The sequence below is a fragment of the Balaenoptera acutorostrata genome, chromosome 2 (assembly GCF_949987535.1).
Source record: "Balaenoptera acutorostrata chromosome 2, mBalAcu1.1, whole genome shotgun sequence".
NCBI classification, from domain to species: Eukaryota; Metazoa; Chordata; class Mammalia; order Artiodactyla; family Balaenopteridae; genus Balaenoptera; species Balaenoptera acutorostrata.
This window is the reverse complement of record NC_080065.1, coordinates 55,102,043-55,124,579: the sequence shown is the minus strand read 5'-3', so window position 1 is coordinate 55,124,579 and position 22,537 is coordinate 55,102,043. Positions and strand designations below refer to the sequence as shown.

General features: G+C 40.9%; 1 protein-coding gene across 2 annotated transcripts in view; it reads left to right on the top strand.

Annotated features, from left to right (window-relative positions):
* The window catches only part of ADAMTS6 (ADAM metallopeptidase with thrombospondin type 1 motif 6), a 274,639-nt gene extending 257,219 nt beyond the window's left edge, over positions 1-17,420 (top strand). For both annotated transcript variants that reach the window (XM_057541697.1, XM_057541698.1), the window contains exons 24-25: positions 1,639-1,795; positions 14,345-17,420. In XM_057541697.1, coding sequence (XP_057397680.1) covers positions 1,639-1,795; positions 14,345-14,454 — 267 coding nt within the window. In that variant the 3' untranslated portion in view covers positions 14,455-17,420. The remainder of the gene's footprint in view (positions 1-1,638; positions 1,796-14,344) is intronic.
* The last annotated feature ends 5,117 nt before the right edge of the window (positions 17,421-22,537 follow it).

The following is a 22,537-nucleotide window of genomic DNA, read 5'->3' as shown; positions in this document are numbered from 1 at the left end:
CACCAGCATGATTTTGTTTGTGCTCTGGGCCTGCCATTACTTATTAATAATGGCGTTTCATAGAAGTAGTTACCAAAATTATGGCCAAAATTCAATATTGCTAGAGTGCAGCAGTATCTACAGACTCTTTGGGGAGCGGGCAAAGATTTTCAGTCTCCATTAAGGCAAATAAATATACTTGCTCTGTGCTCAGCCCTGTGGGGAAACAAAAGAAGTATGATCATAAAATAATTAACATTTGCATTGTCCAACAAATAATTAATAATTTGCTTTTGTATAACAGTATTTAGTTTGATTTACAAAGTGCTCAAGTGGAATATACATCATAAGCTTAAGTAAGCATTGAATGCAATAAGTGTTTCTCTGTAGAAGTGTGACAGTTTCACAATTTATAATTGATATTATGCTATTAAAGAATCAGTACAGACATGCTCTTATGATTTTTATTTAAACCGGCTAGGAATTTCCTTTCTTATATATTCTTTGTTGCAATTCACTGTTATATAAAGGGCATTTGAAAGTTTTTGCGTGTTGATAATTTCACCAAATTTACAGTTGTCAGTTTGGGATTGTCCTTTTAAATGTTGTCAAGTCCTTTTCTTCTCCTCTATATTTTCAATTCAGTTTCCTAAAATTGAGATTAACCAGTGAAAATACATTTTCAAAGATGCTTTACTACATCTTTATGGTGCATTTATTTTTCATTCTGTATTTAGAAACTTAAAAGTATCTGTGAATATCCTTGCAAGTCCTGTAAGTGCTTTGAGAGTTTTTGCAAATAAATCCAACAGGGCCTCGGTTTGTTTACCTTGTAAACATCACCATCACCTGTCTTCTGCACAATTAGCTCCTCATCCCTTTGATCCCAAATCTCACAGGCTTTCTGGTATTCTGGGCGGCAGGCCCAAAGAATAGACCACAGCTTTATTCTTCAGCCTGGACAGCTGATCAGTCCCAGCTGAAACTAAGCCCCTCAGAGGGTAACTTCAATTCTAAAGTAACCGAATCTCCGAATAGATGAAAAAGGAGAGAGAGACATGCTAATTGGCTAACACCAGACCTCTTCTCACATTTGTCTCAGATTTGTGTGACTGAAAATACCTCACAAAACTCAAGGTACTTATTTATGCTCTTTTTCTTTTATTTTCAAACTGGCCCCATCACCAGGCCCCACAGCAGTCACTGCTGTTATACTGAACTAATATTTTGATCAGATTAAGAGCACTCCAATAGACTATCAGGTTGTCTTCCCACAAATCTATAATATATAAATAGGCAGCAATAATGATGTCCCAGCCCTAGAAGCTCTGATTATTCTACTTCATCACAAATATTTTCTCATTATACTCTTATTTAAGTTCACCAGCACTGCTTGGAACTGTTGAAATAATAGCCCAAGAAATCTCCATCTGTTGTCTCTGAAAACTAAGTTGCTTCCATTTTCTAGGGCAATAACATGATCCTTGAGCTTCCAAACCAGTTCTGTAGTAGAACGACCTAATCATATATCTCTCCAAGGTGAACTACATATGGGCTTTAAAAGCTAATATCTATGGTATTTGAAATGACATAGTATCTTTTTTACCTCCTGAAAATTGTTGAGATCAGTATTTTGTTTCTCCCTGTCTTTTGGTTTAGTGTTCTGCTCAGTGTGGACTTGGACAGCAAATGAGGACTGTGCAATGTCTTTCCTACACTGGACAGGCATCGAGTGACTGTCCAGAAACTGTTCGACCTCCATCTATGCAGCAGTGTGAAAGCAAATGTGACAGTACCCCCATTTCCAGTACTGAAGGTAAGTTTCCCAGTACCTCCAGTATAGAAGGTAAGGGGCCTCTGTTCTCTAGTGATTCACCTATACTGATTCCCAGAGTTCGAAGAGCCCCATAAAACCACTGTTGTAGTGTGTCTGCATAGAGCATTTGTGAAAGCTACATATATACTGGATATGTAATCAGGAAACCTAAGTTTTCTTCCAGACTCTTCCATTAACTGCATGACCTTATTAAGTCAACTTTTCTGGAGCTAAGTTTACTTACCTATGCAATGAGGGAGTGGAGTGGATAATCTCTAAGGTTCTGTCCAACTCAGCATTCTATGTTTGACTTGTGCTAGAAAGATAGAGATGATTTCTAATGAACCAAGCTTAAAACTGAAAACGTCTATTTCTTTTTGGCTACAACAACGGACCTCTGCTGTTGTAAAGATTAAAATTCATGCTTGTGATACACATAATGAAAGCATATGTTTGAAACTACTTATGTTACAAATGCTAATTTTCTCCTTGAAGAAAAATAGAAGAATGTTTTTATATATAGCTGTTTATATAGGAGGACAAAAGTCTTCAGACTCTGAAATTTCTCTTTGTTATATATGGGGAAATCCCTTTATTAACAGCAGATGCCCATTCAAATCCTGAATTTTCTTATATCTTATTTAAATAAAGGTACTTTGTTTATTCAGTTAAGCATTCATTGAAATTTCCTGAATGCTACTATGTACAAGGCATAATAACAGAAACTATGGGGAGTATAGAGACAAATACGGCATAGTCAGGAAGTTCAGACTGCCTTCTCACATGAAAATGGAAGCATGATCAAATATACAAACATCTGAAGCCATGAATTTTAATTATGTAAGAAACCCAGCCATCGGACTCTGCTTAAAAAACAAATAAAACAAAAAGAGCTATGCTGACTATAATTTGTGACTACTTTTCAAATGAAAATGATATGGTCATTATTCTATTAAAAAGAAATTGTTTCTTTTGATCAGATCTATCCAGTTTGAGGGATTTTTTTTTAATCCTATTTTTCAATGTTTCCATAAGGAATTTCATTTTAGGAAGAGCAATCATCTTGCATGACAAGATGCAGAAAACTTGGATCTTTGCAAGTGGCCTGGTTCTTATATCTGAGCCTCAACACAGTATACTTACTGTGTAACTTACTCTTTCAAAGAAGTAAAGCCTTACCCTATATTAATTCAAAATCAGAATTTTAATTTGCAAAATCTCTGGATCTAGTGCCATTTCCTTTTTTTCCCTTTGGTAACGGATGTTCTGGAAATCTAGCTTTCCTTCTCTTGAGAAGGGTTCAAAATCTATGACAAACAGAAGTACTTTTCATAGCAAAACTATTTTCTTTAAATGATCTAAATTTTAAAAATATCTTTTCTCTAAGATTTGTAGCAAACAAGTCTTTACGTATTGTAAATTATTGGCATTCAGTCATGTGGGTTTGGGAGTCTGTTTTTCAGAGTTGGAAGATAAAAGGTTAAGGTGGAAGAGAGGATATAACTATCATATTAAACTATGTTGGGTATTATGTTAGGCCCTTTATATTTATTATCCATTTTATATATCTCATATACATAAATATCTGTGTGTATTGTATAATCGTGATAACAACCTTTCGAGAGTTGGTATTACTGATGAGGAAACTAAGGCGCAGAGAGAGATAATGGCTTACCCACATTACAAGAGTAGGAAGTAGTAGAGTCAGGATTTGAACCTAGATTTGGAAGAGCCCTAGGGCATGTCATTTTCAACTACGTTTATATGCTATTTGTAATTCACTCTTTAAAATCAGGAATTTTAACATGAAAACAGAGCTTGTGATTATGAAGTACAGACACTTCTGGCATGACTGTCAAAAGATTAAGTCTTGGGGCTTCCTTGGTGGCGCAGTGGTTAAGAATCTGCCTGCCAACGCAGGGGACACGGGTTCAAGCCCTGGTCCGGGAAGATCCCACATGCCGCGGAGCAACTATGCCCGTGCGCCACAACTACTGAGCCTGAGCTCTGGAGCCCGTGAGCCACAACTACTGAAGCCCACGTGCCTGGAGCCCATGCTCCGCAACAAGAGAAGCCACCGCAACGAGAAGCCCGCACACCGCAACGAAGAGTAGCCCCTGCTCGCCACAACTAGAGAAAGCCCGCGCGCAGCAATGAAGACCCAACGCAGCCAAAATTAAAATAAAATAATTAAATTAAAAAGAAAAAGTTTAAGTCTTAATCGTTGTTGAAAGACTGGGTTTTTTTTTTTTTAATTAATTATTTATTTATTTATTTATTTTTGACTGCGTTGGGTCTTTGTTGCTGAGCACGGGCTTTCTCTAGTTGTGGCGAGTGGGGGCTACTCTTCGTTGCAGTACATGGGCTTCTCGTTGTGTTGGCTTCTCTTGTTACAGAGCATGGGCTCTAGGCACGCAGGCTTCAGTAGTTGCAGCACGCGGGCCCTTGAGTGCGCAGGCTTCAGTAGTTGCGGGGCATGGGCTCAGTAGTTGCGGCACGTGGTCTCTAGGGCGTGCAGGTTTCAGTAGTTGTGGTATGCGAGCTTAGTCGCTGTGGCACGTGGGCTCAGTAGTTGTGGCTCGTGGGCTCTAGAGCGCAGGCTCAGTAGTTGTGGCACACGGGCTTAGTTGCTCCGCGGAATGTGGGATCCTCCCGGACCAGAAATCGAACCCATGTCCCCTGCATTGGCAGGCGAATTCTTAACCACTGCGCCACCAGGGAAGTACCAGAACTGGCTTTTTGACATGCCCACAATAATATATGTTGAAGTTATGTTCATAACTTCATTTTAGGCCATTTTAATAATTTCTCCAAACACTTCTCTATAGTGGGTAATTATCATACCTAAGCTTTGCAGCTGAAAATGTAGTGCTCTTTTTATAGTGGGCAGAATATCATTTGCAACTGCACTTATTTCTGCCTTAAAGAAATTCTCTTAAAATGGATAGGTGTTAATCTGATATTTCTTGGATTATTTGGAGAAATACCTCATAGTCATTTCTGTCTGGCCAAATCACCTTTTATTACTATTAATCTGAAGTAAGCAGTTAGGACAATATTTTTATCCTTCTCAGTAAAGGAGGAAACTTTTAGGAAATTATTAATCCTGCAAAGTATGACTAATCTTAGAATTGTTATTCCCTAAAGCTGTTGACTCATTTAAGACACGATCACTCTCTTTTATAAAATTAGAATTAAAGTGGAAACAGTATATCTGTTGTAACTTGTTTTGTGTTCTCTTTAGCTTCCCAATAGTATATATTGAATATATTTAAATACCTGAAACCATCTGTTCATTTCATTCAGAAGCTACTTATTGAATGCTTGCTGCGGCCAGCCTCTGCCATTTATTATGGAAAATTCAAAACACTTATAAGTTCGTAGTCTTACGGGGAAGATACTTCTTTTTTTAAAAAAGCAAGGTAGAATGTGTTGTATGGAGCGGTTTACACAAGTGCTAAGAGTGCTCGTAGGAATGACTGATGACTTTAACATTTTAGATCAAGGCAAGCTTCATAGACTAAGTGGTCCGTGAGCCAGTTGTAATCTGTAGTTGGAAAAACCCAGTGTATACCCTGAGAAAAAGGATGAAACAGTGGATTGAAGTCATAACTTGTCATCCATAGAGATATGAAATGGGCAGATAACATGGATTTTAAAAGAGAAGAGGCTCTTGCATGAAAGTAATGTGAGAGTGACCTGATAGAGCTTCTGGAAATCAGATCAGGGAGACAGGAAGTGCCTCTTACAAAGGGGAACTTGGGAGGAAAGTCCAATTGTGGGGGAAGGAGCAGGTTCTGGTTAATGCAGGACGTAGAAGAGGACCCCTTTTTTTCTACCAGAATCAGGTTCCCTTGACTCTTGGAAAGGAGGCTATTGATAAACTAGTTCACCTCTACTCCAAGCAAGACAGGGTAGGACTAACAGAGCTCTCTTGGGATCTAAACTACAGTCTTTCAGTGGGGTCTTTATGGGTAACACGGGCCACTGACTGAATCTTGAGTATTGTTTCAACTACTGAAGTTTAGGAGATGGTTCCTCTCCTGATATCTTATTATTAAAATAATAAAAAGTTTCAAACATACAGCAAAGTTGAGAGAATTTTACAGTGAACACCTGCCATCTAGATTTTACCGTTAACATTTTACTGAACTTGATTTGTCACATAGATATCTATCTGTCCGTTCGGCAAGGTGATGGTGTTTAAAAAATGTTCTCTCCAGTCATCCAACCGTAAAGTCATTTAATTAGCAAACCTACCTACCATGTGCCAGCCACTGAGACTAGGAAAGGTTCCTGTCCTCAAAGGAAGCACAGTTTAGGAGGGGTGGCAACATGCAAACAAACAGTTTTCACAATATGGGCAGTACTGTAATAGGGGTAGAAAGAAACTACCATGAGTACACAGAGGAAGGGGTTATTCAGCAGAAGCATCATGGAGAAGGAAAGCTTGAGCAGGGCACTGGAAGGTGTGAAACAGTTGGCCAAGAAGATGTTGAAATGTTGGGCATTGCTGGCAGAAGGTGATTGTGTGCAGTCACGGGGCTGTGGAGTCAAACATAGTTCAGTATGGTGGCAGAGGGTGGCAGATGAACAGGTAGTAGAGATGAGGCTACAAAGAAAGAGACAGGGACTTGGTTTGGAGGGTCCTGGATGCAGTGGAAGGAAGTTAGGACTCTATCCACCAGTTCTGGGAACAAGTGAAGGAAATTGGGGAGTGACATACTTAGGCTGGCCGGTGTATAAAGGGGCAGAGGGAAGATAGCCTTGTGTGGGAGAAGAGTTAAAAAGTTGCTCTAAGAGTCCAGCCTAGAGATGATGAAGGCTTGAACTCAGGCAGATATAGCAAGGATCAAAAATAGGGTTAAAAAAAAAAAAAAAAAAGAGGGTAATGAATTGGAAAAAAAGAATAAAATGGAAAGGAGAATAAAAAGATCCTGATGAACAATTGGACATAGGGATGAGAATATGATGTGGAAATGTTCAGTATGACTCCCAAGTTTCAGATTTAGGGAACTGGATACTATTAATCATGGTGAGGAATTTAGGCATCTATATGGAAATTAAGCACATTAGTCCCTGAAAGCCATAATAAAACAGTGGAATTTGAATAACATTTTAAAAAATAAAAATAAACAATAGAGAGAGATTGAATAAATGGAAGGTTAAGGCAGCAAAGGATAGTAAGAGAAAGAAAATCAGAAGTGGAGCATCAAGAAATTAAAAGTAAATATTGAGAGGGAACTAGGAGGAGGAAGAAGGAAGATATAATTTGCCATGTTTAACATCTACTTTAGCTTTTTATTCCTGAAAGCCTTCGGCTAAGAGTGAAGGCATTATAGGCTTGATCTTAACAGACTGCCACTGATGAGGGTAACACTACATTGCTGCTAAGAGTGAATTATAGACACACTGGGTATCACTGCATTTGAAATACTACTCAGTAATTTTTTAAAGTACATCTGGCAGCTGAGACTAACGTACTCAAGCTCACCTGAATTTCTATCCCAAATGCCATTTTATTCATCTTTATTCAGTTTCAGGTTCCCTTGTAGTTTATATGGTGAGTCTTTTCAGCTTCTCAATAGCACAAGGCATTCTGTCATCCAGTATTTATTGCTGCCAAATAATGATTCATGGTGTGGAAAGATGAGCAGGAAAGGTGTGGTTAGTATACATTGGTTTACCAGACCAGGTTGTCTAACGGTGGCTTTGGCAGGTCTCAGTCTCCCTCAAGTACATGATTTTGAGAGAGCCTAAGTAGCTCCAGAAATCTCCTGAGAGCCATGGAACAAAACAGCTACTGAATATGGGTTTTAAGGTGGCTGCTGATGTATTAAAATCAGTGAAAGGAATGAATTGTGAAGGTCATTTGAACTTTGATTTCAAGGAGGTGAGGAAGACCGGACGTTTTTGTTGCCATTTTTTAAAATGGTCATAATCCACCTTAGCATTCAGGGTTTCATTCCCGGCTGTCTGGTTTGGAGGGAACCCTGGATTTGTATTGGGATCAAAGCACCTCAAGTTGACTGTGGGTGGCATCCAGAGAATAAGACTGGGTAAGAAGAAACCAAGAAAGCAAAGAGAGAAAGAAATGGCTTAGTCCATGGTAGGATGGAATCAGAATAAAGTTCCATAGTTGATATCACCTTGCTTCAAGGGTAAAAAGTCAGTGGACTCTTCGCACTGCAGTGAATACTGTCAGGTTCCCAAGCAAAACATGTTATTCATCCTTTTCCAGATTGAATGTGTAAAATATCAAGGACTCAGGTACAGTTTCATCAGGAAAAGTCTGCTGAGTTCACATCCCCCGCCCCCAACTCCTGCACCACACATGCACATGCACAGCCTTTGCCACCATCTCACTTCTCACCAGGCTCTGCGTCTCCATGGGCAGTTTGACAGAGGTACAGCTGGTTGTACTTTTGTAATCCAAAGGATAGACCCTTAGGTGAGAGTCATAACTCTCTGCTTACTGTGCTCTCCTTCTGAATTTCAGAAAGAACTTACAGGCACAGAGAACATGCATTCTCCAAAGAAGGATGCTGCATGGTCCAACTTGGTCATGGAAGGCTATGTCCCTGTGTATCCCAACTCCTCCATTGATATGATTTAGGCAGGCTTGGCAACATTTTCTGAAATGGATACAGTTTATTTACAGAAATAAATACAGTTGCTCTTATACTCTGTGGATTAAGTCAAGCCATCAAAGTCACAATGAATCCCAATCCAATTGCATTCTAAATTCATAAGCCTATGTTCAGTGTGAGTATTTTGAAATCATGTCTTTTAGGTCAGAGTTTTGAAATATTAATGTAAAGCACCTGGGGAAAAACTCACCGGCACTTCAATGATAAGTAGATTCATGTGTTGCCTATGAAACAGGTTGTCTAATTTTATCATTCAACTCTACCAGAACCCAGATTACCAGTGAGACCCACTCCAGCATACCTGGCAAGTTGCTTAAGATTCTAAATCATGGGTCTAGTTCACATCGTAGGGCCTACGAGCTGGCTTTCAGCCCTTGATACATCCCTAAGTCTCTCTGAGAAAATTTAGGAATAGTCCATAAATTGTCATTCCCACCAGAAATCTCTTGCCTTGGATAAAGTGAAACTTTATTTTCAGGCAGGGAGGTGAGAGGAGATTTAAAAAAAGGAGAGGCTAGTTAGGTCCACAAACTATTTCCTAGAAACCGCACAGTAAGGACCTCTCACCCTTCTGATAGACTCCAAAGAAAAAAGGTAAAAAGAGTATCTTGTCATTCTCCTCCCTAGAGAGTACTTAACTGGTACATGAAGATAGTAGAAGAGAAAATCGGGCTCCTTCATCTTAAAATCTTTGACCCTGCTGGCTCAGATTCTGCTACTTAAAAAGCAGTAGATACAAGTGTATCTGTGTGGAGAAAACATGATAGTAAAGATCAAACCTTCAAAATAGATCAATTACAAAGTGATTATATTATTACAAAAAATTCTACCTAAACTAAAGGATTCCTTTCAAGAGCTCTCCTAGTATAATTGTTTATGTGCAGATTATGTATTACTTGGGTAGAGAGAAACCAATTTTTAGATATTTTAGATATTAGCTAGAAATCAATACCAACTGAGGATCATTCAGAAATTCAATCAAAACATGTCTGTTATTGTTTTGATTTCAATGGGAAAATGTGACTTAATTTATGCACAACTTTTCCAGAATGGTTTTATCACAAATGTAACCTGTATTGTGTATTGGCTGAAGGGTAGGAGTGAAGAGGCTATTTAATATTTTAAATGGGCTTTGGGGATGAGGCAGACAGACTAGTCAATGGTAAGTTTTATAATTAAGGCCTCACAACTACGTACATCAGCAAAATGTCAGTGAGTCAGTCCAAGGGCTTATCAGGTCATTCCTCTCTAGCTAACTAAAAAAGTGACACATGGGCTGAATGCACCAATATAATTTAAAGCTTGTACTGATATTTTTAAGATTATACTCAGCTTTGTGTAATAATGGGGCTTTAAAACTTCTTGGTGTGTTAAAATTACCTTTCATTCATGTAATTTTACAAAATCTAGGGAGAAAAAGGGGTAGTTGAAGAAATGTATTCAGGCTATTCTGAATGCCCATGACCTAGAACCCCCCTTTAAAAAACTATTTACCCCTTCTCTAAGGTGGCAGAGCAAACCTCCTGATAAGGATGTCCCCAAAGATTGAATTATCAGGGGTATCAGCCAAGAATAAGAAGTATTGACAGGCAGAAACCTTTTTGCGTTAAGATGCCAAGAATGCTGCCAAAATAGAGTGGTTTTGGAGTCAGACAAACCTGAGTTCTGGTCCCACTTCTTAGACCAGCTAGCTGTGTGATCCATAGTGAGTTTCATACGTAACCTCCTTGAGCTTCAGTTTTGCCATCTGTGTAAAGCTGACATTTTATATACTTAAAACGATTAAATATATATAAATATGTAAAACTGCCTAAGGCAATGCCTGGCACATAGGAAGCACTTGATAAATTATTTTTAATGTTATCATTACTAGATTAATCTCTCATGGAGTTAAAAGACTGAAAGAATATAAGACCAGTCATTGGTGAGTAGGTTTTCATCACTCTGAAGACTGACTCTTCCAGTCTAGGCAGTCCCTAGACAGCAAAACCAAGAAGTAGGAATGGGACCTTCCTCAGGGCCCCTCCTTCATGGGAGCCCCCTACACTCCATCAAGGCTGTGTCCTTCTACAGCCCAAGAGTCACCATTTAATATCTCATCAAGGCCCATTATCTTCTTGGCAGTCCTCAACCCTGGGTCTTCCCTCAGATCTCTCCCTATCTATCTCATCATAATTTACCTGCTCTCTGTTAAAATCTTTTCATTAATTTGCTTATGTGTGCCAATGAAGAGCCTATATATATTTTGACAGGGATCCCGGAGAAATAATACAGGATGGTTGTTCTCAGATGTGTTATTGGTAACAGTAACAAGAGCTGATAAACTGAGTGCTCACTCTGTGCCAGGGCCACACATGTGCTGTAGGTGTTACCTCATACAAGCCTCACAACATCCTATGGGCTTCATGTCACAGATGAGGAAACTGAGGTTTAGAGAGGTGAAGTCACTTGGCCAAGGACAAACAAATGCTGGGAGGAGGCAGTGCCAGAATTCACCCCCAGATCTGCCACCCCTCACCACTGGTGCTCTCAGGTCCTGGGACACACACAAGCAGTCCCTACCTCCCTAAGCTTGATCCTGCTCCTAGGACCCAAATGAATTCCTGCCTTCAATCAAGTTACTTGGAATCGAGTTAGCTGAGAACAAACTTAAAAGAGGTATTGGGAAGTTCAGAGGGGGACACCCTGGCAGCTGGCCTCCAGCTGGCCCCTAGACTGGACACTGCTCCTGGCCAAAGGGCTGTGCTGGGGCCTCTGCATGCAAAGGAGGCTTCTCATTTCCAGCACCTACCTAAGGAGCTGAATCTCTGAGTATTTAATAGCCTGAATGGGTGGATGGAGGGGGTGGTTGGAGGAAGAAATAATTTATGAATATTTTATTTTATTTATTTTATATATAAAATATATTTTTATATAAAAATTTATATATAAATTATATATATAATATATTTTGTATATAAAAAATATATATATTATTTATTTTATAATATTTATTTATTTATTATCTACTATTTAATCAGATTCTAAAGTCTAAATCCAAAAGAAAAATCTGTGAATTTTCTTGTATTTTGCTCATCTCAGAATTTTCCTGGTTCAGAAACTCTTCCAAAAATGGAGTAATGAATCTCCCAATAAAGTTGTACCTCAGGAAATATTCTTCTTTGTTTTGTCTTCAAACTGACTTGTGTCTATAGGACAGCATTTTCTCAGTAGTAATCTAAATATTGCATGCTTGTGGAGAAATTCAGAGCACAACTTACTGTCATCAGGTAGTAATAATAACTAATAGTGATAATGATAATAGTAATTCAGTATATTATACTTATTGAGAGCCAATGACCATTCTATGCACTGAGCTAGGTGATATCATAGGATACACATACTACATGCGGGAGTGGGAACACTCGTCTTCCCTATTCACAGATAAGGATGCTTAACCTCCTAGGCACAGAGAAGTTAAGCAATTTGTTCAGAGTCATAAAGTTAGTAAATGGTAAAGCTGGGCTTAAACCCAGCAGCCTGGCTTCTAATTTTATTTCCTTGTACTATTAAAACAACCAGTCGTCCTCTATCCATTTATCAACTAAATCATTTTTATATTTTAGCAAAATAGACCAAAGCCAAAGTTTATTTGGTACATTAAGCAGTCCCACCAAGCCCTGTTAACAGAGCATGACGGTGGTAGTCTCCGCTGGAGGGCTGCCGCATTAGGATGGTGATTTGAAATTAAAGATGAGTGATATGTGTCAGCTGTCCTCATCCTTTATGCTTAGCTTTTCTCATCATTTTAATAAATGCATTATCTGGACAATATATTCCTCTAGGTAACACTGATACAACTTTTTTTTCCCACAAAAATATTCTTAGTCTAAACTTTTTTTGGTTACTTTTCACTGGTCATGACAGAGAGGGGAAAAAAATAACAGGTGATTTCCAAATTAAAATATATGGGGACTTCCCTGGTGGCACAGTGGTTAAGAATCTGCCTGCCAATGAAGCAGACATGGGTTCGAACCCTGATCCAGTTAGATCCCACATGCCACGGAGCAACTAAGCCCAGGCACCACAACTACTGAGCCTGAACTCTAGAGCCCATGAGCCACAAATACTGAGCCTGTGCGCCACAACTACTGAAGCCCATGCGCCTAGAGCCCGTGCTCCGCAACAAGAGAAGCCACTGCAATGAGAAGCCTGCGCACCTCAGTGAAAGAGTAGCCCCTGCTCGCCGCAACTAGAGAAAGCCCACGTGCAGCAACGAAGACCCAATGCAGCCAAAATTTTTTTTAATTAATTAATTAATTTTAAAATAAAATAAAATATATGGAAAAAATAAAATAAAATATATGGAGATATTTTCACCTCAAATTCAAGCTTGATTCACCAAATATCATCCAATTTCTTTTTTTTACTACAAAGTTTAAAGAAATTTTTAATGTCTCTCCTACCTTCTTTCAGCCAAAACTTAAATTTATTGAAAATCTTAGTGTAGAAAGTTTCTATTCAAATTTCTGTTATTCTCTTTGTAAATCAAATCTCAAGTAAGGGAGTTCGATGGTGGCAGAGCTTATGCTTTCAGAGGAGTAAGGGTTACAGTTTAAAATTTTCAGTCTTTCACCAAAAGAGCCTTGAAAGTGAGATCAATAAAATTGTTTCCTTACTTTTTAATAATAAGAACTGGAAACTTTCCCATTTCTTTGCATTTAATTTTCCATATTTACCATATGTACCATCATGTACATGGTACAACCATGTACATGATCTCTTAGAACTTTAGTGGATTTCTGAAGCCAGGAAAGATAAACAAGGAAGCAACAACAACACTGTTACACTGAACATTTCCCAGGGTTCTGCCTGATTCTAATTACCTTAAACAGTTTACCCAGGATGCTTCAGTATAACCACCTGGAAAAACGAGGGTGGAACTTTGATTCTGGGAGGCAAACATAATTACTAGATTTACAAAGTATTTTAAAATCCCCAGATAAAATTGAAGAGAGGACTGGAGAGGAATGTCACTATTAGCAGTAGTGAGGTTGTAGGGGGTGGCGGGGGTTTCTGAGAATCAAAGGTCAGTGTCTCTTTTTCTGCACTGGCCCCTCAGCCCCATCTTGTGCAACCAACCTCAAGGGGAGGTGGAGAAAGAATCATTTATTCACCTTCTGGCTGCAAGAACTGCAGACTTCAACTGTGGCAATTCTAGCACTGAGGAGAAAACACACATAGGAAAAAAGAAGGCCATGTCTCACTTCCAAATTAAAAAAAGACATTTCTACATGTTTCCATAACCCACAGACTGCTGCCATTTGAGGCCAACCCCTCAAAGTTTTCCTCTTTGTCTAGTGTAGTTGCTGAATCTAGGCCACTGTCAGCAATCCTTTTCATTCACCGAGGCCCATCCCCACACCCCACAGATGCAGAAATTCTCCTGGGACATGTGTACTTTGGTATCAAACAATGCAACTCATGTTTGATTTTGGATAACCTTGCACTGCTGAATAAAATAACCCTTGAGAAAGAAGCAATAAAAGCGCTGTAAGAAAAATGACTCATGTTTCCAAGCTGTCTAAAGTGATCACTTATCCCAACAAATGGTAATTCTTTCAAGACACAGTGGGCATACACCATACTTATAAAAGTCTGGGAGAAAAGCCTTGCAATCATTTTTTTAAAATTTGTGTTCAAATGTATCAAAAGACTATTTCTGGTAGGGTGTACCAGACAGGGTATGCTTGAAAACAAAAACAAAAACCACATGAATGTGAAAGCCAAGGTGCACTGGCCCAAGGAGGCGGGATGGGGCGGGGGGAGGGGGTGGTCCTTGCTGGACATCCAGGCTCATTGTTTATGTACTTGTTTATGTGCCTCTAATTGTTTTCCCCTTTCTGCCCTCACTCATTAGAGTGCAAAGATGTGAACAAAGTGGCTTATTGCCCACTGGTGCTGAAGTTCAAATTCTGCAGTAGAGCATACTTCAGACAGATGTGTTGTAAGACCTGCCAAGGACACTGACCCATGGAAAGCCAGAGAGAGCGCCTTGTCATTTCATCGTGGAAATGCATCCATCACAGAGAGCCACCCAGAGGAAGAGGATTGATGTCCTTGCAAATGCATTACCCTGTGGAAAACGTAACCACTGGTCAGCCCTAGCTGACAGGATTTCAATATTATTTTAACTTCTGTGAAGTGGGATTTATTGATCCAAAGTGCTGGACACGGTATTAGGAGGGAATGCCAGATTGGAGAGATCCAAACAACACAGGGAGACTTGTTTACTGTGGAACGTTTGTGTTCTTTCGAGTAAGTCCAATAGCCTGTTTACCTCCTTGGACCATTAAGATAATTTTTATTATGGACTTAGCAATGACACTGAATCCATTTGTATTTAAAACTGTTTAAAATGTAGCTGTTTTGACTTGGTCAACTATGGAAGTAAAGAAGATTCAGAAATCTTAAGTCATAGCTTAAAAATATTTACTATACTTTATCACTACAACAGCACCATGATTTAAATTCTAAAACGGGCTTTGAACTGTAATTTAAGGAGCAATTATAAACCAAAAGTAATGAAAGTTTGTATTATTTTTCTTCATTCCACTTAATTTCCTTAGGAATAATCCCCCTGTTCTGAACACTGCTGTGAGCCATATATAAACTATATTAAACTGAACAACAATGAAGGACTTAGTTTAAAGCAGCGCATCAGTTACTGCAGCTGTGCAAGTCTATAAACTCACTGCTAAAAGACTGTGGCTAACTTGCCATTGTGCAAGTGAAGCTGAGATTTCCATTAAAACTTTAAGAGAAAAACATTTCAATTTCATGCAGAAGCCAGACCTGGGGTATGGTAGAGACTGAAGTACCAGGCCTTTTGCTGCCATCACACAGGATGCCTCAGTTCTTATTTGAGTCACCCCAACTCACTTGTGTTTACATCCTCTCCAGCCACAGAACGGCTTCTGCCCTATTGGATTGTTGCATATGCATGTTGAGCTTGCTGAGATGACACCATGCAAAAGATAGACTGGCTCAGTGACAACCAGGCAGACCCTTTTGCTGACAATTACGATGGGTTCCAGATGTCCCTTCTTTGATATGGCAGAAGGGCATTTATTTATATGAGAACAAGTGTGTGTGTGTGCGAGCGCTTTTGAGTGTGTGGGTAGATGAGTGTGCTTGCACATAGATGTGCTATTTCTGTGAGTTTTAAAGTAGGCAAGGGATAATAACCAAAGAAGAAAAACTCATGAAGACTAGAGATCATAAAGCATCATTTTAATAGTCACTCAACCAAGTATTTTGTATTTTTTATGGATACTCTGAATGGCAATTAAATGTGAAACCCAATTTCTTGGGCAAGTCAAATTCTAGAATCAAGTCCACCTAAATTAAACTGACTAAGCTCACATTTTCCCAGTCCACATCACACTCATCAAGAGATTTGACAGTGAGATTTTTAAAAAAGAGGAAAAAAAAGAGGGTACTTGCTTATATGAATATTTTGTACTTGAACACTTGCAGCAGGATCTTGATGAATGTGTTTTGTGTCCTGCACATGCGTGCACCTTGCGACACCAACGCCTCAAACTCAAACCAAACAGCTACTCTGTAAAGCTACTACTTGCAGTTAAAGAGTATGTCTGGCTTAAATCCATCACAGTGCTCTGAAACAACATGTCAGGTGTGTCACGTACACCATAACCTAAAGTGGTTGATTAGGTTTTTTCAGAAAGGGAGACTCACAGACTTCAAAACCAAATGTCAGCTTTGCTGTGGACAGTCAGCACGGGACGCTTGTTGCTCTGTGTGCTCAGTCGCCATCATCTGAGTCTCCTCACCTGCTTTCTCTCTCAGCACCACAGCTCATGTCCCTGAGTTTCCAGAGAGAGCGACTGACAGTAGACAAGAGTGGCCAGGACCCCAATCTCTGCTGCCTTGGAAGATAGCCCAAGTGCCACCTCAGCCATCAGTGAAGGGCAGGCGGCCACAAGCAGCACGGCCCCAGCACTGACCTCCTTTGGCCCCTTGCAAAGAGCACTTAACTTGGTGCTAATGTGCCCTGGTGAAATAAAATAAGCGAACAAAAGATGGTTGGTTTCTCTGGCATTTTAGGCATAGGTTTGCTATCGGGATCTGCTTTTCTCCAACGTAAATATCAGCTTATGTTTTTATTTCAAAAAGATTCCTTACATTACTGACTAAAGGCTACTTTTCCCCTCACCCGGGAACTAACATGGTGAGGGCCATACCCCTGAGCCCCGTGCAGCACCCCAACTGGTGCTAGAAGAGGAGGGCAGACGTGTCCCTCTGGGGTGTGCAACGGCACCAAGGCCAGGGGTCAGAGAACTCCCGGGGACAGCATCAGATTACCTTTCTAGAAGGAACCAAGCACAGGATGTGTAACAGGACTAAACTTTCAATTGGCCTTGAATTTAAACCTGAGTGAGGAAAAGTCATACTCCACAGCACATCACAATACTGCTGCTACTCTGTCGTCAACCACGTGGCTACATGATGCTCTATTCCTAAATAATAACAATAGGATTGTCGGCAGATGCTGAGCCACCATGGCTGGCCCTCCAAAATATATATAGGCTACTTAGGGAACCCCAAGGAAACTGGTACCCCGTGGCTGAGAGCAGTATCCGCCACTGGCGTAAGACCCACCAAAAAAGGCAAGGTAAGCGTACCCAACTGACTCCTTAAACAGTCCATTTCATTAAGAATTTTATTATTTGAGTGAATGTCACATAGGTATCCTTAATAATACAGAATGAAATTACCTTTGTATTATTGCGATTAGTTGTTGCTTATTATTTTATACTCAGTATTAATGTGGTACACTGTTACTTTTTTTTTGCTTTTGTAAATTATATTCTAATTTATTGCCATGTTTCCTAACACGTGTCCTACATTCAATCTCCTGCTTGTAATGAAAATGAAAAAGTCATTGTAACACTTGATGGAGTGAAATTCCACACCAGGCACAGATTTTTTTTTAACATAGATAATTTAGTAAAAATAAAATTCAGCTTGTAAGAATGATTCAGATGGAAGTTGTCTATTCCCTGAAAAGCCGGTGTTAAACTCACAATAGGAAGACTCTCTATCCCTTGCAATACCACACTACATTATCCAAATTTTCCAGGTAGTGTACAGGATTGCGATAACTTGTTGCATTCTTTTTTTTGGCCGTGCCGAGTGGCATGCGCAATCTTAGTTCCCCGACCAGGGATCGGACCCGAGCCCCTTGCAGTGGAAGCGCAGAGTCTCAACCACTGGCCGGCCAGGGAAGTCCCACTTGTTGCATTCTTATTACCCTCCTCAGAGATTGCATCTACTTGTATTTCAGTAACATCTAAATGCAAGGCCTCAGTTATTTCTGGTGGGGCTATATCCCCAGATGCCACCAGCCAGCTATTCTAAGACCAGAAAGGAAGTCCAGATTGGCCACTGCCACATACCTTCAGTCACACGGCCCACAACTCTTTTGCCCCCTGCTTCTTTTGCCTTCCATGTAAATTCTTTAGCATAGAAGAGGACGCAAGATATTTCACTGTGGAAAGGGTGCTGAACAAAGAATTCATACTTGAAGGGTTTTTCTACTCAGACTCAACTGGGAACGAAGAACATTGGTGAGCATACTTTTCTGCCTCCAGACTTTTCCTCTTAGGCTGAGCCGCTTTGCTAAACTGGGGGATACTATCATATGCAAAGGCAACTCAGCAGTTAATCTGAAGGTGTCCCTCCTGCATGCTTAGCTATTTGAGTACTTTCATAATGACAACTTCATCAATTACATAAGAAGATGTACAATGTCCAGACATGGTTGTGTTTTAATGCACTTACCCCCATATCCCTCCCCCACAGATTCAATTGTATACATTAGAAGAAATCAAGTGAGGTGATTAGAAAGTCCTGGGGGGTACTTCCCCAAGGTCATCTTAGGAACCAAAAGTGGTGAAGTATTATGAATTCTTAGTTAACAGGAAGACCCTGGCACCGACTATTTTAACCTCCCACTGCATTTGCAAAGGGTAGTTCTGCCTAGGGGTCAGGGAGGGGGGGAATACTGAGAAACAAGGCTTACCTTAGCTTAGATTCCTCAGATTCAAGTCTATCTTTTCATCTACAGTTGTTTTCAAGCTTTTGGTTTAATGTTTCTCTCCCGGTGGAATATCTACAGGGCACTATCCTGCTTAGGGCTCTGACCCCAGGGACAGTCTGCCTTCCATTAAAAGATTTTGCCACCTCCCGAGGCCAGGTGACATTTTTTCAAGTAAATTAGGAAGAAAATTGGCTATTGATCTTGGTTACAAAAATATGTGAATTTGTGTGGCAAGGGTAAGATTCATTACTTTTAAAAGAAGAGAGGAGAAATGTAATTCAGGGAGAAAAAAGTCATAGGCCAGGAGGACTGGAAAATTCTAAATAAGTGGTCACAGAAAAAAGATCACTCTCTGAATAAAAAAAGGGACAGATTAACTATTTTTGCAATTCTGTCTCATGCATATCATCAGAATGTGTGGAATAAACTAACATGTTTTTAAAAAGAGCAGCTCTTCACAATGGTTTTGTGCCTTAAACTTCAAAACCTCAGGCTGGAACTTAAAAGGAAAATGGTCTGTTCTCCCGTCTCTTTCTCAGAGGGTTATTTCTAGCATTGCTTGTCCCTCATTTCATCCACAGATGATATCTGAGGCCAGAAATGGAATAGTGGTTTGAGAGCTGGAGGAAACCAAGGTTATGCCCATATTGTCTCTTGGTCAGTGGCTTTCCTTAGCCCACTGAAAGCCTTGAGCTTCTTGGATCTTGGTTTGGATACCTTACCTTACAGAGAGGTTTCACATAAGAAGAGGTAAGTTATCACACCAGCTCCAGGCCTCCTAGCAGTCAGAGTGCTTCTTCAGGTCAATGGCTCAAGAGTTGGTGGCATCCACCAGCCCAAGGCGGATATAATTCTTGGAGGGCCTGGTCTGTGCCCCCAGCAAAGGCAGTTGTGGATAGCAGGCTACCGTATGGGCCCATAGAACAGTAATTATGAGATGAGGCCCCTGAAATCCCAAGCAAAGGTGACCTGAGGAAGTGCCAGTCTAGGGCCAGTCCAGGCCAGGTGTGGCCTCTGTGTCTGGAGAGCGGCATCAGCCGCGGTCATTCATTCATAGCAGTATTTGCTAAGGCCCTACTGTGCCCAGGTTCTGTGCTAGGCACGTAGCATATGCTCTCTCATGGAATATTCTCTCAACAAAGCTATTGAGGACAATACTGTCAATCCCCATTTACAGATGCCAATACTGAGGCTCAGAGAGGTTAAGTTGCTAATAGTCACAGACAGATGAGGAAGAGTCAGCTCTCTGACACACGGAAGGGAGCTGCCTGGTCTGCCTCCAGGACAAGGAAGCTGGGGAGGATGCTCCTCTACCAGAGAGAAAGTGACTCACCAGGCCAGAGGAAGCGGGGTCCTGCTTCCCGGGAAGCAGTGGGCCTGAGGCCTCAGGAGGGGCCTCAGGGGACAGGGAAGGGTGAACTTTGGGCTCCTGTCTGGTAGGTGGTGTTCGCTGTTCACTATGAAAATTCCTATGTCTGGTGACAAAATTACAGGTGGGGACCAAAAGTGGTTTCTTTTTTTTTTTTTTTTAAACAATGTATATTTTTAAAATTTATTTATTTTTGGCTGCGTTGGGTCCTCGCCACTGCACACGGGCCCTCTCCAGCTGTGGCGAGCTGGGGCTACTGTCTTCCTTGCGGAGCACGGGCTCCAGGCGTGCGGGCCCCAGCAGCTGCGGCAGGCGGGCTCAGTAGCTGTGGCGCACGGGCCCAGCCGCTCCACAGCCTGCGGGATCCTCCCGGATCGGGGCCTGAACCCGCGTCCCCCGCATGGGCAGGCAGACTCCCAACCGCTGCGCCACCAGGGAAGCCCCCAAAAGTGGTTTCTGAGCATGTGGTTAGAGTTTGTGGGAAGAGTTGGAGAAGGAAGGTCAAAGACATTGGAGGATGAACGGTGTCTGCAATGGCAGCAGCCAAACAACATGAAGGCTCTCACCTCCCCTGAAATGTCCTGTTTTGAATCACAGAGCCTGTCCCTGCCTGACAGCCCCCCACACCACTTCCAGACATGCCAGATGGCCTTGCTGACCTGCCTCCACGCAACTGGAGCAGAATGATTCCCGTGTTGGCTTTGGGGTAAGTTTTGAAGAAGAAAGGTGGATTTCTCTCTGTTTCAGTCAGAGCAGGACCATCGGGGCTTGAAAGCTCAGGCCATGGCGTAGCTGCCAGCAAGCACATTCTTTGACCTTCTGTGGTGGGTCCACAGAGTGGAACCAGGTGTTCTTTCAGCCCATGCCAGAATGTATCGGCCGCCCAACTGGCCACCTGCCTCCACCCCAGCGACAGGGCTTTGGCTGGCCCTCTACCAAACAGCTGTGCTGAGAGCCGCAGATGGCCGCCCACGCTTGTGCCCAGGCCAGCAGCTGCACTGGCCTGACAGCCTGGCAAGGTGGACCTCGTGTGCTTCTGCCCTCCGTCCTAAGTCCTCCCCAAGCCAGGTCACTCAAGGGGCTGGGAAGAAGGAAAACCAAAGCTCACATACACTAAGGAATTGCTTTTGTGGTCCAAAGGCAAGCAAAAAGCACACTGTTCTCTTCCCCTTCCTTCAATATCATCAATTTTAGTATTTTATTTTTAATCATTCAAGTTAATCTGATATAAATGAATCAATATTTAGTTCCTGTTTGTCGAGTGTATTATTGTTAGAATAAAAAAAACTCCTGATTTTTTATTTTCTATGTATCTATACAAAGGCAAAGGAGGATGACATCCCAAGTTCAAAAAGACAGTATGTACTTATTATCTAGATAATAATAAGCATTGCTTGATATTTTGAAAAAACACCCACAGAAGTGGCTAAAGTGTGAGTTTGATTTAAAATGGGTAGGAAAAAAAAAGTTATCACAGCTGAACTAATTGCAACAAAAAATCATTTGATTCAGAGTTTTAAACTTTAGAACAGAAAAAAGTAAAATTGAGAAATTAAATATATTTTATTTTGAGATTTAAAAAAGGAAGTATATGTTGAAATTACGAAACAAGGTAATAACCTGGAGCCCCATTTATCTTTGAAGATTTTCTGATTGTAGGCTGGGCCCGGAAGACATTATTATCTGCTGTGCTCAGGAGCCAAGTCCCCACCAATGTGGGAAGCTCCTGCTGGAGGGAAGGAGGAGGGGACCCACTGTTTTATTTCTTCCCACATTTAATCTCAATTGCAGAAACTGCGTGTACCAGCTATCTCCTAAGTCTGGCTTTTAAAATCGATACATTAGAACTTAACTCTCCAAATGAGTGCTGTTCCCTTCCATGTAATCACCGGAGATCACTCTGTACTCATTCTAAGAGCAAAATCATCACTCAAAACTGTCTTAAAATTGCTTGTTTAGATTATCTTCCAGGGTAAGATAGATTTGATTTTCATAAAAGTCCAAAACCAAATCTGGTGAGTAATTTGCATATAATCATTTTGGTTACAAAATCTTCTGTGTCTTATAAATTGACCCCAGGTGATACCACAAAAGCAATTCCAAATATTCTTTGAGTAAGTGACTTTTTTGAAGGATTTCACTCATTTGGGTACAGAAGTGCTGGTGTTTTGTCTAAAAATTATTGGCACTGCTGTATAATCCAATTTAAGACTGATAGAATACAAGCTTTCACTAAATGTTATACTATTTCCAATTCTAAAATTAGCTGGAACCTGGACCACCTAAACTGGCATGTGATCTGTTAGGGAGAAGAAAGGTCTGTGACCTCTCAGAATTGAGTCAACCCTTAAATACAGGAGGCAAAACCACTGTCTCAGACCCTGGAGGTTAGCAAACAGCTGTCCTTCCAGAGGGCTAATTAACCAAGGTCCGCCAGCAACACGAGCGAAGCTGCTGCCAAGTGTGCAAGACCTGGTGCTCTGCTTCCTCACCGCTGGGATGTGCCGCGATTTACACAACTGTAAGTGTGTTCCATTCCTGTAGCTTGAGTCCTTTCCCATTGGCTTAAATGATAATTCCAAGATGAGCCTGCCCCCCCCCCGATCCTGAATTGGCCG